General features: G+C 50.6%; 1 protein-coding gene across 1 annotated transcript; it reads left to right on the top strand.

Annotated features, from left to right (window-relative positions):
* Window positions 1–3,079: 3,079 nt before the first annotated feature.
* On the top strand, window positions 3,080–13,318 carry Plk1 (polo like kinase 1). The gene is made up of 10 exons (XM_047533747.1): window positions 3,080–3,748; window positions 4,337–4,505; window positions 5,280–5,424; window positions 6,343–6,436; window positions 7,696–7,915; window positions 10,825–10,980; window positions 11,969–12,046; window positions 12,236–12,390; window positions 12,472–12,654; window positions 12,831–13,318. The coding sequence occupies exons 1-10, from the start codon at window positions 3,350–3,352 to the stop codon at window positions 13,035–13,037; spliced, it is 1,806 nt and encodes a 601-aa protein (XP_047389703.1). The 5' UTR covers window positions 3,080–3,349; the 3' UTR covers window positions 13,038–13,318.
* Window positions 13,319–13,331: the final 13 nt, after the last annotated feature.

Genomic DNA, 13,331 nt, shown 5'->3' with positions numbered 1-13,331 from the left:
CTACATAGGAGGTGGAAACTCCAAGGCCAGTCCTGGCAAAGACAGTGGACTCGTCTCAAAATAAAGCAAAAATAAAAATCAAAGCTCCCTGTTGTCCAGGAGAAGGGAGTATGGAAACAGCGGTTAAAGGACCCCTAGAAATTAGGGGTACTTTCTGCAGTGCGTCTTCATTTTTTGTAAATGTTTCTAAATGGAATAAAATATAAGTGGGTACTCAACAACAGATCTTTGGATTTGCAAATGTAAAACACTCTAACTTGTTTTTGTTTTGGCACCAGGGTTTAAACTCAGGGCCACATCCCTAGCTCTATTTCTTATTTTATTTAGAGACAGGGTCTCACTGAGTTGCTTAGTGCCTTGTTTTGCTGAGGCTGGCTTTGAACTCTAGGTCCTCCTGCCTCAGTCTCCCACGCTGCTGGGATTACAGGTAGGCCGCACCACACCTGGCTCTTAACTTGTTTTATTGGTTAAAAATCATACTTTGCGGTGTGGATATCCTGCAGAAAAGAGTTAAATGGCAGACGTGTAACCTGTAACACTGCAGCATTAACCCTATAAATGCAGGATTTACTGCTAGGGGTCTGAGTAAATTTGCAATGAGAAAATTTGCATTTGAAAAATTGACTTTGTGGGCTGGAGTTGTAGATGATAGAGCGCTTGCCTAGCAACTATGGGCCACTGGGTTTGATCCTCCCACCACATAAAAATAAACAAAGTAAAGTACAATAGTGGCTTTGTACTTGATGACTGTCGCATCTGGATATATACAATGGATTTAAAATATTATATGTTCCTAATTTTATTATTGCTAGAAGGATCATCCTAATCCAAAAAAAAAAAGAAAAGTTGCAAAAAACTTTAAAAGACATCAGTGATACACAACTTCCTTGCTTTTTGTCACCAGTGGGCGGGCTGGCATTTGCATTTCTTGGGTATGGGGACTGCAGCAGATCTCTATAACTGGTGATTTTTATGGTTTGTGTCTACTGGAGTCTCTGGAAAGAAAGAGATCACATGAAAGAGAAGCAATTTCTGGATGAAAACCCACATTTGGAATTTGAAAAGGCAGTTAAGTTGTTAATGAGCCCTGGTTGAAATTCAGTGTCTGACCCTTGAAGGCTGACGGTTTGCTAGTCCCATGTGCTTGTTTTTGAGTGGGTCAATCTGGACCCTTAAGACTGGCAAGAGAGGAAGCCTTGCTGATCACCTGGACGTGGACCCCAGCTGTCTCACTGCAGTGTGCCTTTGCCGCAGCTGAAGAAAGGCGCTGGTTGGCCTGGAACCCCAAGCTCACAGATCCTAACTGCCTGGACCAGGCTCCAGGCTGACACCTGCTGCAGTCTGCTGTGAGCAGTTCAGCCCCAGCCCCAGCCCCAGCCAGGCTGCCTGGAAGCAGAGACCGGGCTCCAGGACCTAGAAGTCTTGGACCCCTCCCTCCTTTGCACAGGGAGCTTGCACCTGGCTTCCTTTGGTCTTGGGCCCTGCTTCTTTTCCCTTTCTGATTCTGCTTCATAACCTTTCTCTGTAATAAGTCATAGCCATGAGCATGACTGTACTCGGAGCCCTGTGGCTCTCCACGCAGGTCATCAGCTGGAAAGTGGTGTTGGGACTCCACCGTATACCAGGGCACTTCTGGGGTCTTGGTAGCATCTTCTTTCTCAATCTGGGTACCATTTGTGCAGGGCATTTGAGTTTGTGAATATTCACGGAGTTGTTCAATTATGACACAATCTTTTTTTTCTGTAAATAAATTTCAGTGAAAAGCTCAAATAAAAGATTACACACCATGGGGACAAAAAAATAATTTTTTTTAACTTTCCTTTAATTCAGCAAACATTTAGTACTACCCCTTTTTATCAGGCATTGCATTGTGACCTCAGAAGAGGGGAGGAAACAACAGCATCATTCGTCATTGTTGCCTCTCAACTGAATCAGGCCAGGAAAGAGGTGTTCACCCTGCGGTCAGGTTTGGGAGCTGGGGATGTAGCTCAGTGATAGAGTACTTGTCTAGTAGGTGCAAGGCCCTGGGTTCAATCCTTAGTACCAAAACAAAACCCAAAGAAAAAAAGACCATTCACCATACGGTTAAGTGTTGTTCAGTCAGGGACTCCATAGGTGCTAAGGGAGCACGAAGAAAAAGCTTCGGACTTGGGTACTTGACCACTCCAGTGTCAACAGAAGCCAGACAGGATGTGGGCAAAGGCCAGGAGGATGCTGGGAATGCCGGCCAACTGGAAGGGCATCTGGGCTTAGAATTACTTGAGCTGATTTTTTTTACCCTTCAGGAAAAGCCACCAACCTGAATTTTTATGGGTACTCCCTTTTTAAATTCTGTAAATGAATTTGAATTTTTAAAAGTGGGAGGCCAAAGAAAACACCCCTGCAGGACAAACTTGGCCTTGAACTGCAGTTTGCTAGGCATTCTTCCAACCAGCCATCCTCCCTCTGACCCAGAAATTGGAATGTCCACTGGGAGGTCCAGCACTGAGCCAGCATCTTTGTGTGTGTGTGTGTGTGTGTGTGTGTGTGTGTGTGTGTGTGTGTGTTGCTTCTTGAACTTCACCATGTGTAGGAATCACCTGGCAGCCTTGTTTAAAGGCAGATTCTGACCCGGCAGGGCGGGTAGCGTCTGAAAAGTTGCCTTTGCCTTGCTAACAAGCTCCCAGGTGATAGTAATGCTGCTGCTCCCGGGACGGAACTTCAAGTAGTTGCTCAGTAAACAGAGGAGCGTAGTGGATCTATTATTTGAAGTGGGGGATCTGGAGGATTTGCCATGCAAGGTGCATGAAACAGGACAAGCAAACCGTTTTTACTTAGATTTCAGTTTATTTAGGCTGGGTTTGCAGAGAGCTGATGACAGCAGAGTCAGGTGCTCTCCTAAGCTGCCTCTCCCGTGCTGCCAGGTCTCTACTTAGTTTATATTCTAGTAGGCGGGCAGCGTGGAGAAAGGTGTTAGGAAGAGCTTCCAGGAGGAGGCGCGAGTGAACTGCAGCTTTCCGGGTCGCTGGAGACAGAAACCCTGAACCAGCTGCCGCTCTCCTGGGGCTGGGTCTCCGCATCCACACGCCGGGCTGGGTTTTCCAGGCTATCACACGTGCCTGCCTTCTGCGGGTCCTGTCAATCAATTTTCTCCCGGGCTGGATACGGATTTAAAGGCGGCTGCGGCTCAGGACGCTCCCATGGTGCCGCGCGGCGGGCGGGTTTGGATTTTAAATCCCCGCGGCCAATCAGTGGCGCGCAGGCTTCTGTAACGTTCCCAGCGCCGCGTTTGAATTCGGGGAGGAGCGGAGCGGAGCGGTGCGGAGCCTCTGCAGCCACCCGGCCAGGTTTGCGGAGCAACTCCGGGAACATGAATGCGGCGGCGACTGCGGGGAAGCTGGCGCGGGCGCCAGCCGACCCAGGGAAAGCGGGGGCTGCGGCTCCCGGAGCCCCAGCGGCTGCTCCACCGGCGAAAGAGATCCCCGAGGTCCTAGTGGACCCACGCAGCCGGCGGCGCTATGTGCGGGGCCGCTTTTTGGGGAAAGGCGGCTTCGCCAAATGCTTCGAGATCTCGGACGCGGATACCAAAGAGGTGTTCGCTGGCAAGATCGTGCCTAAGTCTCTGCTGCTTAAGCCGCACCAGAAAGAGAAGATGTCCATGGAGATCTCCATTCACCGCAGCCTGGCCCACCAGCATGTCGTAGGCTTCCACGGCTTTTTCGAGGACAACGACTTTGTGTTCGTGGTGTTGGAGCTCTGCCGCCGGAGGGTGAGTGTGGCTGCGGGGGCACTGGAGCTGTCCGGGGGCTCCGGTTGGGCCGTCCGAACCCGGAGCTGCTGGGAAAGAGTTCCCCGGAAAAGGGCGCTTGGGACTTGGAGCTGCTAGAAATGGGTACTGGGAACCCTCGAGCTGGGGATGGAAAAGGTCTCTGCTCAGGGCTGCTTGGCTCTCGGAGCTGCTAGGAAGGAGCTTCCGGCCAAGCGGGGCCGGGGTCCCGCTGCTGCTAGGACAGGCGTCTCCTGGACGCGAGGTGTGCGTTGGGCCGGTGCAGGAGCCCCGCAGCTGCTGAAGGAAGGTTCCCAGGCTAGGGGAGCCCGAGCCCAGAGCCTCCGGAGAGAGAGCGAGCCTGGGGACTGAGCTTCCAGAGTGGGGCTGAGGGAGGGACCCTAGGTAAGGAGGGAGCTGAAAGGAAAGGGGGTGTTGCGGGCGGTTACCACCAGGGTCCTGCGGAAGGCATGGGGCGCGGGGAGCAGGGACGGAGGGAGAGCTGCCAAGGCCCCTCCATCCGCAAGGGTCCAGGTTCCTCCCGCTCCCTTACGTCCTAACCCTCAGTTCCGCCTCCCCATCTCCTCCCAGTCTCTTCTGGAGCTGCACAAGAGGCGGAAAGCTCTGACCGAGCCCGAGGCGCGCTACTACCTGCGCCAGATCGTCCTGGGCTGCCAATACCTGCACCGAAACCGGGTTATTCACAGGGACCTCAAGCTGGGCAACCTCTTTCTGAATGAGGATCTGGAGGTGAAAATAGGTGAGCTGCTGGGCCCGGAGGGTGCTTGGCACCACTGTTCTAATGGCGGGAATAAGTAGAAGGCTGGGGAGGGAGGAAGAGGACGTGGGAAGTTTGGGCTGCTGTCCCGCTTTAGAAGTTTAAAACAGAGCCACAAGCCTGTGTCTTGCCTTCAAGATGCATTGTTTTTATGCCCCAATGTGGTATTTAAGAAAATAATTTGAATTTGTTTCTTATTTGGGGGAGGTGCTTCTAGAATACTGGGGAAGCACTCTACCACTAAGCTACACTCCCAGCCAGGTTCCATTTTTTAAAATTGGGAGGCATGGCCTAAAAATGTGGCTTTGGAGCATCTTTAAACTGGAAGCTCCTCTAACACAAGGGCAGCCTTTCCTCAGGGCACTTCTGCTGGACTGAAAAGTAGGTGCCTCTTTTAGATTTCCCTCCGTTTTGCCACAGTCCCCACCTCTCCCTATCACTTCCTCACCAACTTGCTAAGCAGTAAAAGGATATTTCTTTGATCCACAAAGGCATTTGAGTTTTGCTCTCCCTGTTAATTCCCTTTTAGAAGAATGGTCTTCTTTTCTAAGGGGTGGGTTGAGAAAGGTCAGCAGGATGCCCTGGACCCCAGACCAGCACAGGGAGGATTCCTGGGTAAGCCTGTCTGCGCACAAGGAGCAGAGGCTTGTGGGATCGAATGACTGTTGCTGGATGGGCAAGCCCGAGCCAACTGTCTGCATTGATAGATGGCAGAGGCTGGCATCTGAGTACCCCCTCTTCCTCCCTCTGTCCCAGGGGATTTTGGACTGGCAACCAAAGTCGAATATGATGGGGAGCGGAAGAAGACCCTGTGCGGGACTCCCAATTACATAGCTCCCGAGGTGCTGAGCAAGAAAGGGCACAGTTTCGAGGTGGACGTGTGGTCCATCGGGTGCATCATGTAAGTGGGGAGTTGACTCCGGCCCTGCTTGGCCTCAGAAGGAGCTCTTTGACACGTCTCTCCTGGCTGGCCTTGTCCTGTGGATCTTTCTGCCTTGTGGAAAGGCTGTCTCCAAACAACGCCTGACTTCCATAGCTTTCCTGTCACTTTGGTGTGTGCTTGGGATTCCCACGGCCTGGGCGGTGGCTGCAGGGAACGGGAAGGAGGCCTCCACAACCTTGCCATCGCCTCTTGCTGCTTATTCAGTGTGTCCAGACAGCACCTGAAAGCTTCTTAGAAATGCAGAATCTCAGGACCCAGACTACTCAGCAAATTGGAATATGGATTTTCACAAGATCCCTGGGTGTTGCCTTTGCACAGTGAAGTTGTAGAAACACTGATCAGCATTGGGTGGGGAGACATTCGGCAGGAGTCAGACCAGGCTGGGAGGTGCCTTGGTTTCTGGATCGAGGGCAACAGAGGAGGCTGGTGGTGAGCCGAGGCCTGGGCCTTCTTGGGTGTTTATCTGTTGTGTTTTTGGCCTGGGTACTGGGATTAGACATGGGTAGTAGCAATGGATTTCAGACTTCTTTGCAATGGAACTTCTTTCCAAATAAAACCAACACACCTTAAGTACAGAGGTACTGAACGTGGCGCTCCTACAGGAGCAGGTAGTGCACCCACTGCCTGATGTGGACGGCCCCCGCCTCAGGCCCTGTGCAGAACCCTGGATCCCTGCAGGCTAGAGTGGAACAATCCCTGGCCCATTGGAATCCAGGTCTGCTCTCCTGTATTCTACGGAAGGCACAGCCCAGCTATTGATGCCTTAGATCGCCAAGCAGAGTGTCCAAAGGATGCCTGCTCTTCTGGCCCTGAGGCAACGCCTGCATCTGCGTTTTGCCCGGGAGCCTTGTGCTGAATCCTACCTTGTGCTTACAGGTATACCTTGTTAGTGGGCAAACCACCTTTTGAGACATCTTGCCTAAAAGAGACCTACCTCCGGATCAAGAAGAATGAATATAGTATTCCCAAGGTGATGAATGACACTGTAAAATTAAATTTATTTTTCTTCAGAAGCTGTTTATGCGCCCTGTATACAGGCCTGGGGGTCCACAGAGCTCTAGGGGGTGTTTATCTGAAGTTGCCTACAGAACTTGATGCATATGTTTTTCTAGAGGAACAAAGTTTGTAGATTATTGAAGGTAGATATAAAAGATTTGTAAAACGCAGGAAAAAATATAGGAGGCCATAAGAGGTAGACGTGCTTATGCTTTGGAAGTGGACCAGCTTAATTCAGTGGACTCTCTGCTTAGCATCCAGATCACATTGGGCAATTGTCGGACTCTCCTGAGTTTCTCATCTAGAAGGTGGAGTTGCTGCCTCTGGAGCTCCTCACGGAGTGCCTTGCATTCAGTAAGCGCTCACGGAATTGTGAGCCACTGTGAATCCAAGGACCTCACAACGGCAAAAAGGTGTCCATTTTCACAACAGCTGGCACAAGTGCATTTAAAGGAATAGCCTATTTCAGAAGGCAGACACCCAGCCACTTTCCACTTTGGTGTCCTCAACCTGCTGTCTCTAGATCCTGCTTATCTCAAAGGGTCAGTTCATTGTTAGAAAGCCAGAGCGTGGACTGACCCAAGGTGACCAGATTGCATGGGCATGATACAGCTCTGCCTCTTACCAGGTGTGTATTCTTAGACAAGGCGCTTGCCCTCTCTGTGCCTCAGTGTCCTCATCCCTACCCCCAGATGTTTCTGTGACGACCAATGAGTTAATAGATAGGAAATACTTACAACACTTAGTAAGAACAGACAGAGGCAGTGGTAGGCCCTCCTGTGCTAGATTGTATCCCATCAGATGTTCTCAGTGGGGCTCCAGCGTGGTACTATGTTCCCACTTGACAGATACAGAGGCCCTTGGAAGTTCAGGTTACTTGTCACAGCTGGCATTAAAGGCTAGAACTGAGATTTAAGTGCAGGTCTTAGAACCTCAAAGCCTGTTCAGTGCTACTCTAGTGGTGAGAACTTTTAAGTGTACAAGGTCAAGTTCAAGGAAAAAATTATCCGAAGTTAACCTTGAGTCTCAAGGGGACCTCACAACTTAGGTTCACCCTTGTTGATTCAGTGCAGCTGCTCGTGGAGAACTTGGCATTGCTGTGACCGCTGAACCGTGGCCTGTTTGAGACTAGGGGCTGCCTGTGTGTGGGCTGGTCCTGCAGGCTCCCATGGCAGCGCTGCACTTGGTCCCCGTCATGTCCTGCTTAAGGCTCTCTCTCTCTCTCTGGTCCAGCACATCAACCCTGTGGCCGCCTCCCTCATCCAAAAGATGCTCCAGACCGATCCCACTGCCCGCCCGACCATTCACGAGCTGCTCAATGACGAGTTCTTCACTTCTGGCTACATCCCTACCCGTCTCCCCATCACCTGCCTCACCATCCCACCAAGGTTTTCCATCGCTCCCAGCAGCCTGGACCCCAGTAACCGGAAGCCTCTCACGGTCCTCAATAAAGGTAAACATGGGTCAGGGTGAGCCAGCAAGAGCCCAGGATCCAGAGCGTCTGCAGCTTGCTCTCTGGCCTCCAGACCTCGGGAGTGGAGTGGGACAGGCTCTGACCCAGAAGGACCCCGTGTCCTCCTGCCCCTGGGCCCTGTCAGGAAAACAGACCTTAGCTTGGCTGGATCAGTGTGTTGGTCTCGAGAAGAAAATGGATGAACACCAAGCCTGAAAAATACTTTTGCTTTATCAGCCTCTGTCTCCCACCACTTCGTGTATCTTTTTCTGTTTTCCTGAACCGTTTGAAAGTATCTTATATATCTCTTTTCCATTGCCCTTAATAGTTATAAGTGTATAGGTCCTAAAAACATGGATTCTTTTACCAACCACAGCTCCTGGCAGACACGGTTATCAAGTTCAAGGATTCGAAATGGATCCAGTGTCGTCTTAGAGCAATCCTCTCCACTCTGGAGTTAATGTTTTTCTTTGGTTGAGTTTTAAGTGTCTATCAGGCATAACCATGACACATTTTTTTACTTCTTTGATTTTATACTTGTATTTCTTTTTTCAAGTTGAAAATCGTATTTCCTTACATTAACATAGTCAAAATTTTTGACATATATAAAGTGGTTCCAATGTTTTCTTAAAGTTCTGCTGTACTTAGAATGTATTTCACAAAGGATATATAGTTTTTTTTTTTAAAGTAGCTTGAAATACTTTGTTTCTCCATGTGGATGTATCACCTTTTTAATACAGAACTTAGTTGATTTCAGTTTCTGGTTTTCAGGGATTCCTTGGTTGTTTTTAAAAACTTTTTGGAGTGATTTTGGGCTTATATAGAAAAGATACAAAATAAAATAGAGCAGAGTTCCCATAGGCCCTTCCGCCAGCTTCCTTCAATGTCAGCATCTTATTTAACCACAAAACAATGATTAAAATGAAGACACTAACTTTGGAACAACACTGACAAACACCAGTCTTTACTTGGATCTAGCAGTTTTTTCCACTAATACCCCCCGTTCTGTGCCAGAGGCCATTCAGGACCCCACATGGCATTTAACTGTCATGTCTTTAGTCTCCTCCAGCCTGGGACACAGCCCCAGCCTTTCTTTGTCTTTCATGGTCATGACCCTTTGAAAAGCACTGGCAAGTTATTCCCTAGAATGTCCTTCAATTTGGTTTTGGTACTTCCTTGATATTATGTTGAAGTCGTGCATTTTTGGCAAGAGTACTACAGAAGTGATGTGTTCTCTGTGTGTCCCATCTCTTATTTTATTTTATTATTTTTTAATTGGTGATGCTCATCTTGAGCACTTAGTTAAGGGGACTGCTGATGGGTTTCCTTATTGTAAAGGTGCTATTTTCCCTGTCTTGTCAATAAGTATCTTGCAGGGAACTACTCTGAGACCATCCATTTTCTCCTCAAACTGTTGCCCATTAATTTTAGCCTGCAGAAATCATTACTGTGGGTTTTTGTTTGTTGTTGTTTGTTTGTTTTCTCTTGTGATGCTGGGGATTGAACCCAGGGCTTTGCGCATGCCTAACACTCAGGTATGCCAGTAGTGATTTTTCTCCTTTCCTATTCCTACGTTTTATTGATTGGAATTCTACAATGAAGTGCTGTTCCTTCTCTTCCATTTTTGTAGTTGGTTATTCATATTAGCAATGGACTCATGAATAACTATTTTGTTCTTTGGGCTATGAATTAATATAAGGATTACTTTTATTTTTGGTTTTAATTTTATTTAGTTCAAAAAAAAAAAACAAAACCCAACTTGTTATAGATATTTTCAAACTTAGCCAAAGGTAGAGAGCACTATATGATGAATTTCCATGTATTCTCATTGATTTTCCATGGTCATTAACATTTGGCTGATTCGTTTTTATCTACTTCACACCCACCCCGAACTTGTTCACGAGGGTTTTAAAATCAAATCTCTAATTCTTATCATTTAACACTTAAGTCCCCATCATAGCGTAGTGTTTTATTGTTTTTTGTTATTTTTTAGTTGAAAACTTTAAGAAATTTTCATTTACACCAGGAGGACTAGCACACGTTGGTGGGAGGGGGATTAAACAGTTAAGCCTCAAGACAATGAAAACCATCCAGGTCTCTCCTGCCCGGGTGTAACCAATGTTAAAAAGTCAGTATGTATCTTTTAAGACTCTTTGGTTACATGTAGGCATATAAAGCAGATTTTTTTTTTTTTTTTTTTTTAAGAGTAGAAAGTAAGAAGCTTTATTAAAGAAAAGTAAAAGCAGGCTTCTCCCGGGTGGAAGAAGGGGACCCAAAGGTGGAATCAATTGGATTGAGCAAATCTTGTCCTTTTTATAGGTTTTATTCTCCCGTTCTTTCTAAAGCAGATTTAAAAATATATATATATTTTTTTTAGTTGTTGCTGAACCTTTATTTATTTGTATGCGGTGCTGAGAATCGAACCCAGTGCCTCACACATGCTAGGCAAGTGCTCTGCCATTGAGCCACAACCCCAGCCCCATAAAGAGCAAATTCTAAGGTGAAAAAATCTTAGATTTTCATTTCATTGTCTACTGAATCCGTCCTTGTTGCTGAGTTGCGATTCCTTAGCCCTCCAGTCTTCCCGGAGTCTTTGCCTGAAGCGGAGCAGCTCTGAGCTGCTGGTGATTTCAAGCTGTCCCCCTGGGGGATAGGTGGTGTCCTGCAAGGCCACGCTGTTGGGTCAGAGGCCTGAGTGCCTGAAGCTCTGTGGCCTCCTGGTGAGCACCACATGTCTGTCACATGAGCACAGCAGCTGCTCCGATAATCTGTCACTGACTTGGTTTCCCCAAGAAAGGAAAGGTGTTCTCTGGGAAGAGTGCCAGCTGTGACGAGGTGGTCCTGTGCCCCCTCCCTTGACACACACACCCCCCTTTTTTGTGCCCAGCTAATGACTGTCACCTTCCTAGGCATGGAGAACCCCCAGCCTGAGCGTCCCCGGGAGAAAGAGGAACCTGTGGTTCGGGAGACAAGCGAGGCGGCCGAATGCCACCTCAGTGACATGCTGCAGCAGTTACACAGTGTCAATGCCTCCAAGCCCGCAGAGCGGGGGCTGGTGAGGCAGGGTGAGTGCTGCGGGACGGGCCGTGAGGTGGCAGGGGAGTCGCAGCCGGCAGTGTCCATGACTCCCTCTGGTTCCCCTGTTTCCTGTTGCTCAAAATCCAAATGAGTCAGCCTGACACCCAAAGCCCCTGCTACCTTTTGATTGCTCTTCAAGTGTTCCACCTTCTGGCACCCCAGGGTGTCACCTCTGTACATCTGTGCATGCCAGGCACTTGCTCAGTGAATTCTGTCCTTCCTCCCAGACACCTGGAGGAGACCCAGCCCCAGGGCTTGGTTCCTTCTGCTCCCGTCCCCTGGAAAGCACTCCTCCACACATCTGCATGGCTCACACTCTTGCCTCTTCAAATGTCTGCTCCAGTGTTGCCTGCACAAGCATCTTGACTCCCTGGTACCCACTGCTGGCTCTTCTCAACCCTCTTCCCTGCTGGGTAGTTAACCATAACTTCTATCGCCCAGCATATTCCAAAATCCCCTGCTTTGCTTAGTGTCTTTGTTTCGTGCACAGAACATAACATTTGGATGTATTTGGAATCATCTGTTTGCTCAGTTTCTTAATCACCCCAAACTGGAAAACTAGGTAATCTGAAGGGACTGACTTTTACCTTGAGAGAAATAACTTACAGATTTTGTCCCCGTGTGTTTCGATCAGTCTTTCTGCCTACAGTTCACTTGTGAGCTCTGTGAAGGCCGGAGTCTTTGTCCCTTGCTCATCATATCTGTGGCAGTGCCTGGCGCACAGTAGGCTTTCTATAGTGGGTCAGCCCTCTGAAGGAGTGGGGCTTGGGGCACTGTGTGGGAACTTCCCAGGCGGATGTGTGTGCTGCCACCTGTCTGGGCTGGTTGTGGCAGAAGCCCTGCTGTGCTCTCCCCCGGGGCCCCAGGCCTCTTGACTGAGCCCAGCCGGTGCTCAGCAGGCTCCCAGCGATGGGCTCTGAGTAGGCCAGAGGGAGAGACGGGTCCTGATCGGTGGTCTGTCTGTTTCTGTGCCAGAGGAAGCCGAGGACCCCGCCTGCATCCCCATCTTCTGGGTCAGCAAGTGGGTGGACTACTCCGACAAGTACGGCCTCGGTAGGTGTCTCCCAGGATGGGCGGGTGGCGGGGTGGGCCGTGACCCTTGCAATTGTTCTAAGCTCTGGCCTTTCGTGGCTCCCGGGTCCTCTTCTCTCAATTCTCTCCTGTCTCCATCCCAGGCCTCCCCGTTCCAGCCCCCAGTCCCCCTTCCTTCCCCTTTCTGAGGTCTCCCTCCACCTGCGCTAGGGTACCAGCTGTGTGACAACAGCGTGGGGGTGCTCTTCAATGACTCCACGCGCCTCATCCTGTACAACGACGGGGACAGCCTGCAGTACATAGAGCGCGACGGCACCGAGTCCTACCTCTCCGTGAGTTCGCACCCCAACTCCTTGATGAAGAAGGTGAGCGGGCCTCCTGGGGGCCGCGGGGGCGGGGCCGCCGGCGTCAGGCTCTGACCCCAGGCCCTTCCCGCTCCCCACCAGATCACCCTCCTTAAGTACTTCCGCAATTACATGAGCGAACACTTGCTGAAGGCGGGCGCCAACATCACGCCGCGGGAGGGCGACGAGCTGGCGCGGCTCCCCTACCTGCGCACCTGGTTCCGCACCCGCAGCGCCATCATCCTGCACCTTAGCAACGGCACCGTGCAGATCAACTTCTTCCAGGTGGGTGGGCCGGCCGCCCGCAGCGGCCCGCGTGAGTTGGGTGGGGAGCAGGAGGGGAAGTGTGGGTGCCCGTCCGGGGCAGCAGGCGGCGGCAGGAGCGAAGCGGCAGCTCCCCTCGCCAGCCCCTCCGCGTGCGGGCAGCTGGGGCCTTCAGCCTCCTCCCTCCCTCCTTCCAGGACCATACCAAGCTCATCCTGTGTCCGCTGATGGCGGCCGTGACCTACATTGACGAGAAGCGGGACTTCCGCACGTACCGCCTGAGCCTCCTGGAGGAGTTCGGCTGCTGCAAGGAGCTGGCCAGCCGGCTGCGCTACGCCCGCACCATGGTGGACAAGCTCCTGAGCTCGCGCTCGGCCTGCAATCGCCTCAAGGCCTCCTCCTAGGCCTGCGCTCTGGACTGGTGCCTCCTCTCCCACCGGCTCCCGGCCTGCGCTGGCTGGCTGGCTCCCGTGGGGCTGTTGTGTGCCGCCCCCAGCCCTGGGGGCTGGGCAGGGAGCTCGTGGCCCTTGCAGGCGCCGCGTGTAAGTTATTTTTGTACATGTTCGGGTGTGGGTTCTGCAGCCTCTTGCCCTCCCGCTCAACCCACCAGATGAATTGTACAGAGTATTTCTATTGAATTGGGGACCGCCCCTTCCTTGGCTTTATACACATTAAACATATGTGACTCTTCCTTTCTG

This window comes from Sciurus carolinensis, chromosome 18 (assembly GCF_902686445.1).
Source record: "Sciurus carolinensis chromosome 18, mSciCar1.2, whole genome shotgun sequence".
NCBI classification, from domain to species: domain Eukaryota; kingdom Metazoa; phylum Chordata; class Mammalia; order Rodentia; family Sciuridae; genus Sciurus; species Sciurus carolinensis.
The sequence above is the reverse complement of the archived record's forward strand: the minus strand, read 5'-3'. Positions and strand labels throughout refer to the sequence as shown.

What these genes read in the sequence shown, in the direction of transcription:
- Plk1 (XM_047533747.1), top strand. Translation starts at nt 3,350, where the DNA reads ATGAATGCGGCGGCGACTGCGGGGAAGCTGGCGCGGGCGCCAGCCGAC. An exon ending in GCGGGGGCTGGTGAGGCAGG is followed by an intron (nt 10,981 to 11,968) that starts GTGAGTGCTGCG and finishes TTTCTGTGCCAG; the next exon opens with AGGAAGCCGAGGACCCCGCC. An exon ending in CCAACTCCTTGATGAAGAAG is followed by an intron (nt 12,391 to 12,471) that starts GTGAGCGGGCCT and finishes GCTCCCCACCAG; the next exon opens with ATCACCCTCCTTAAGTACTT.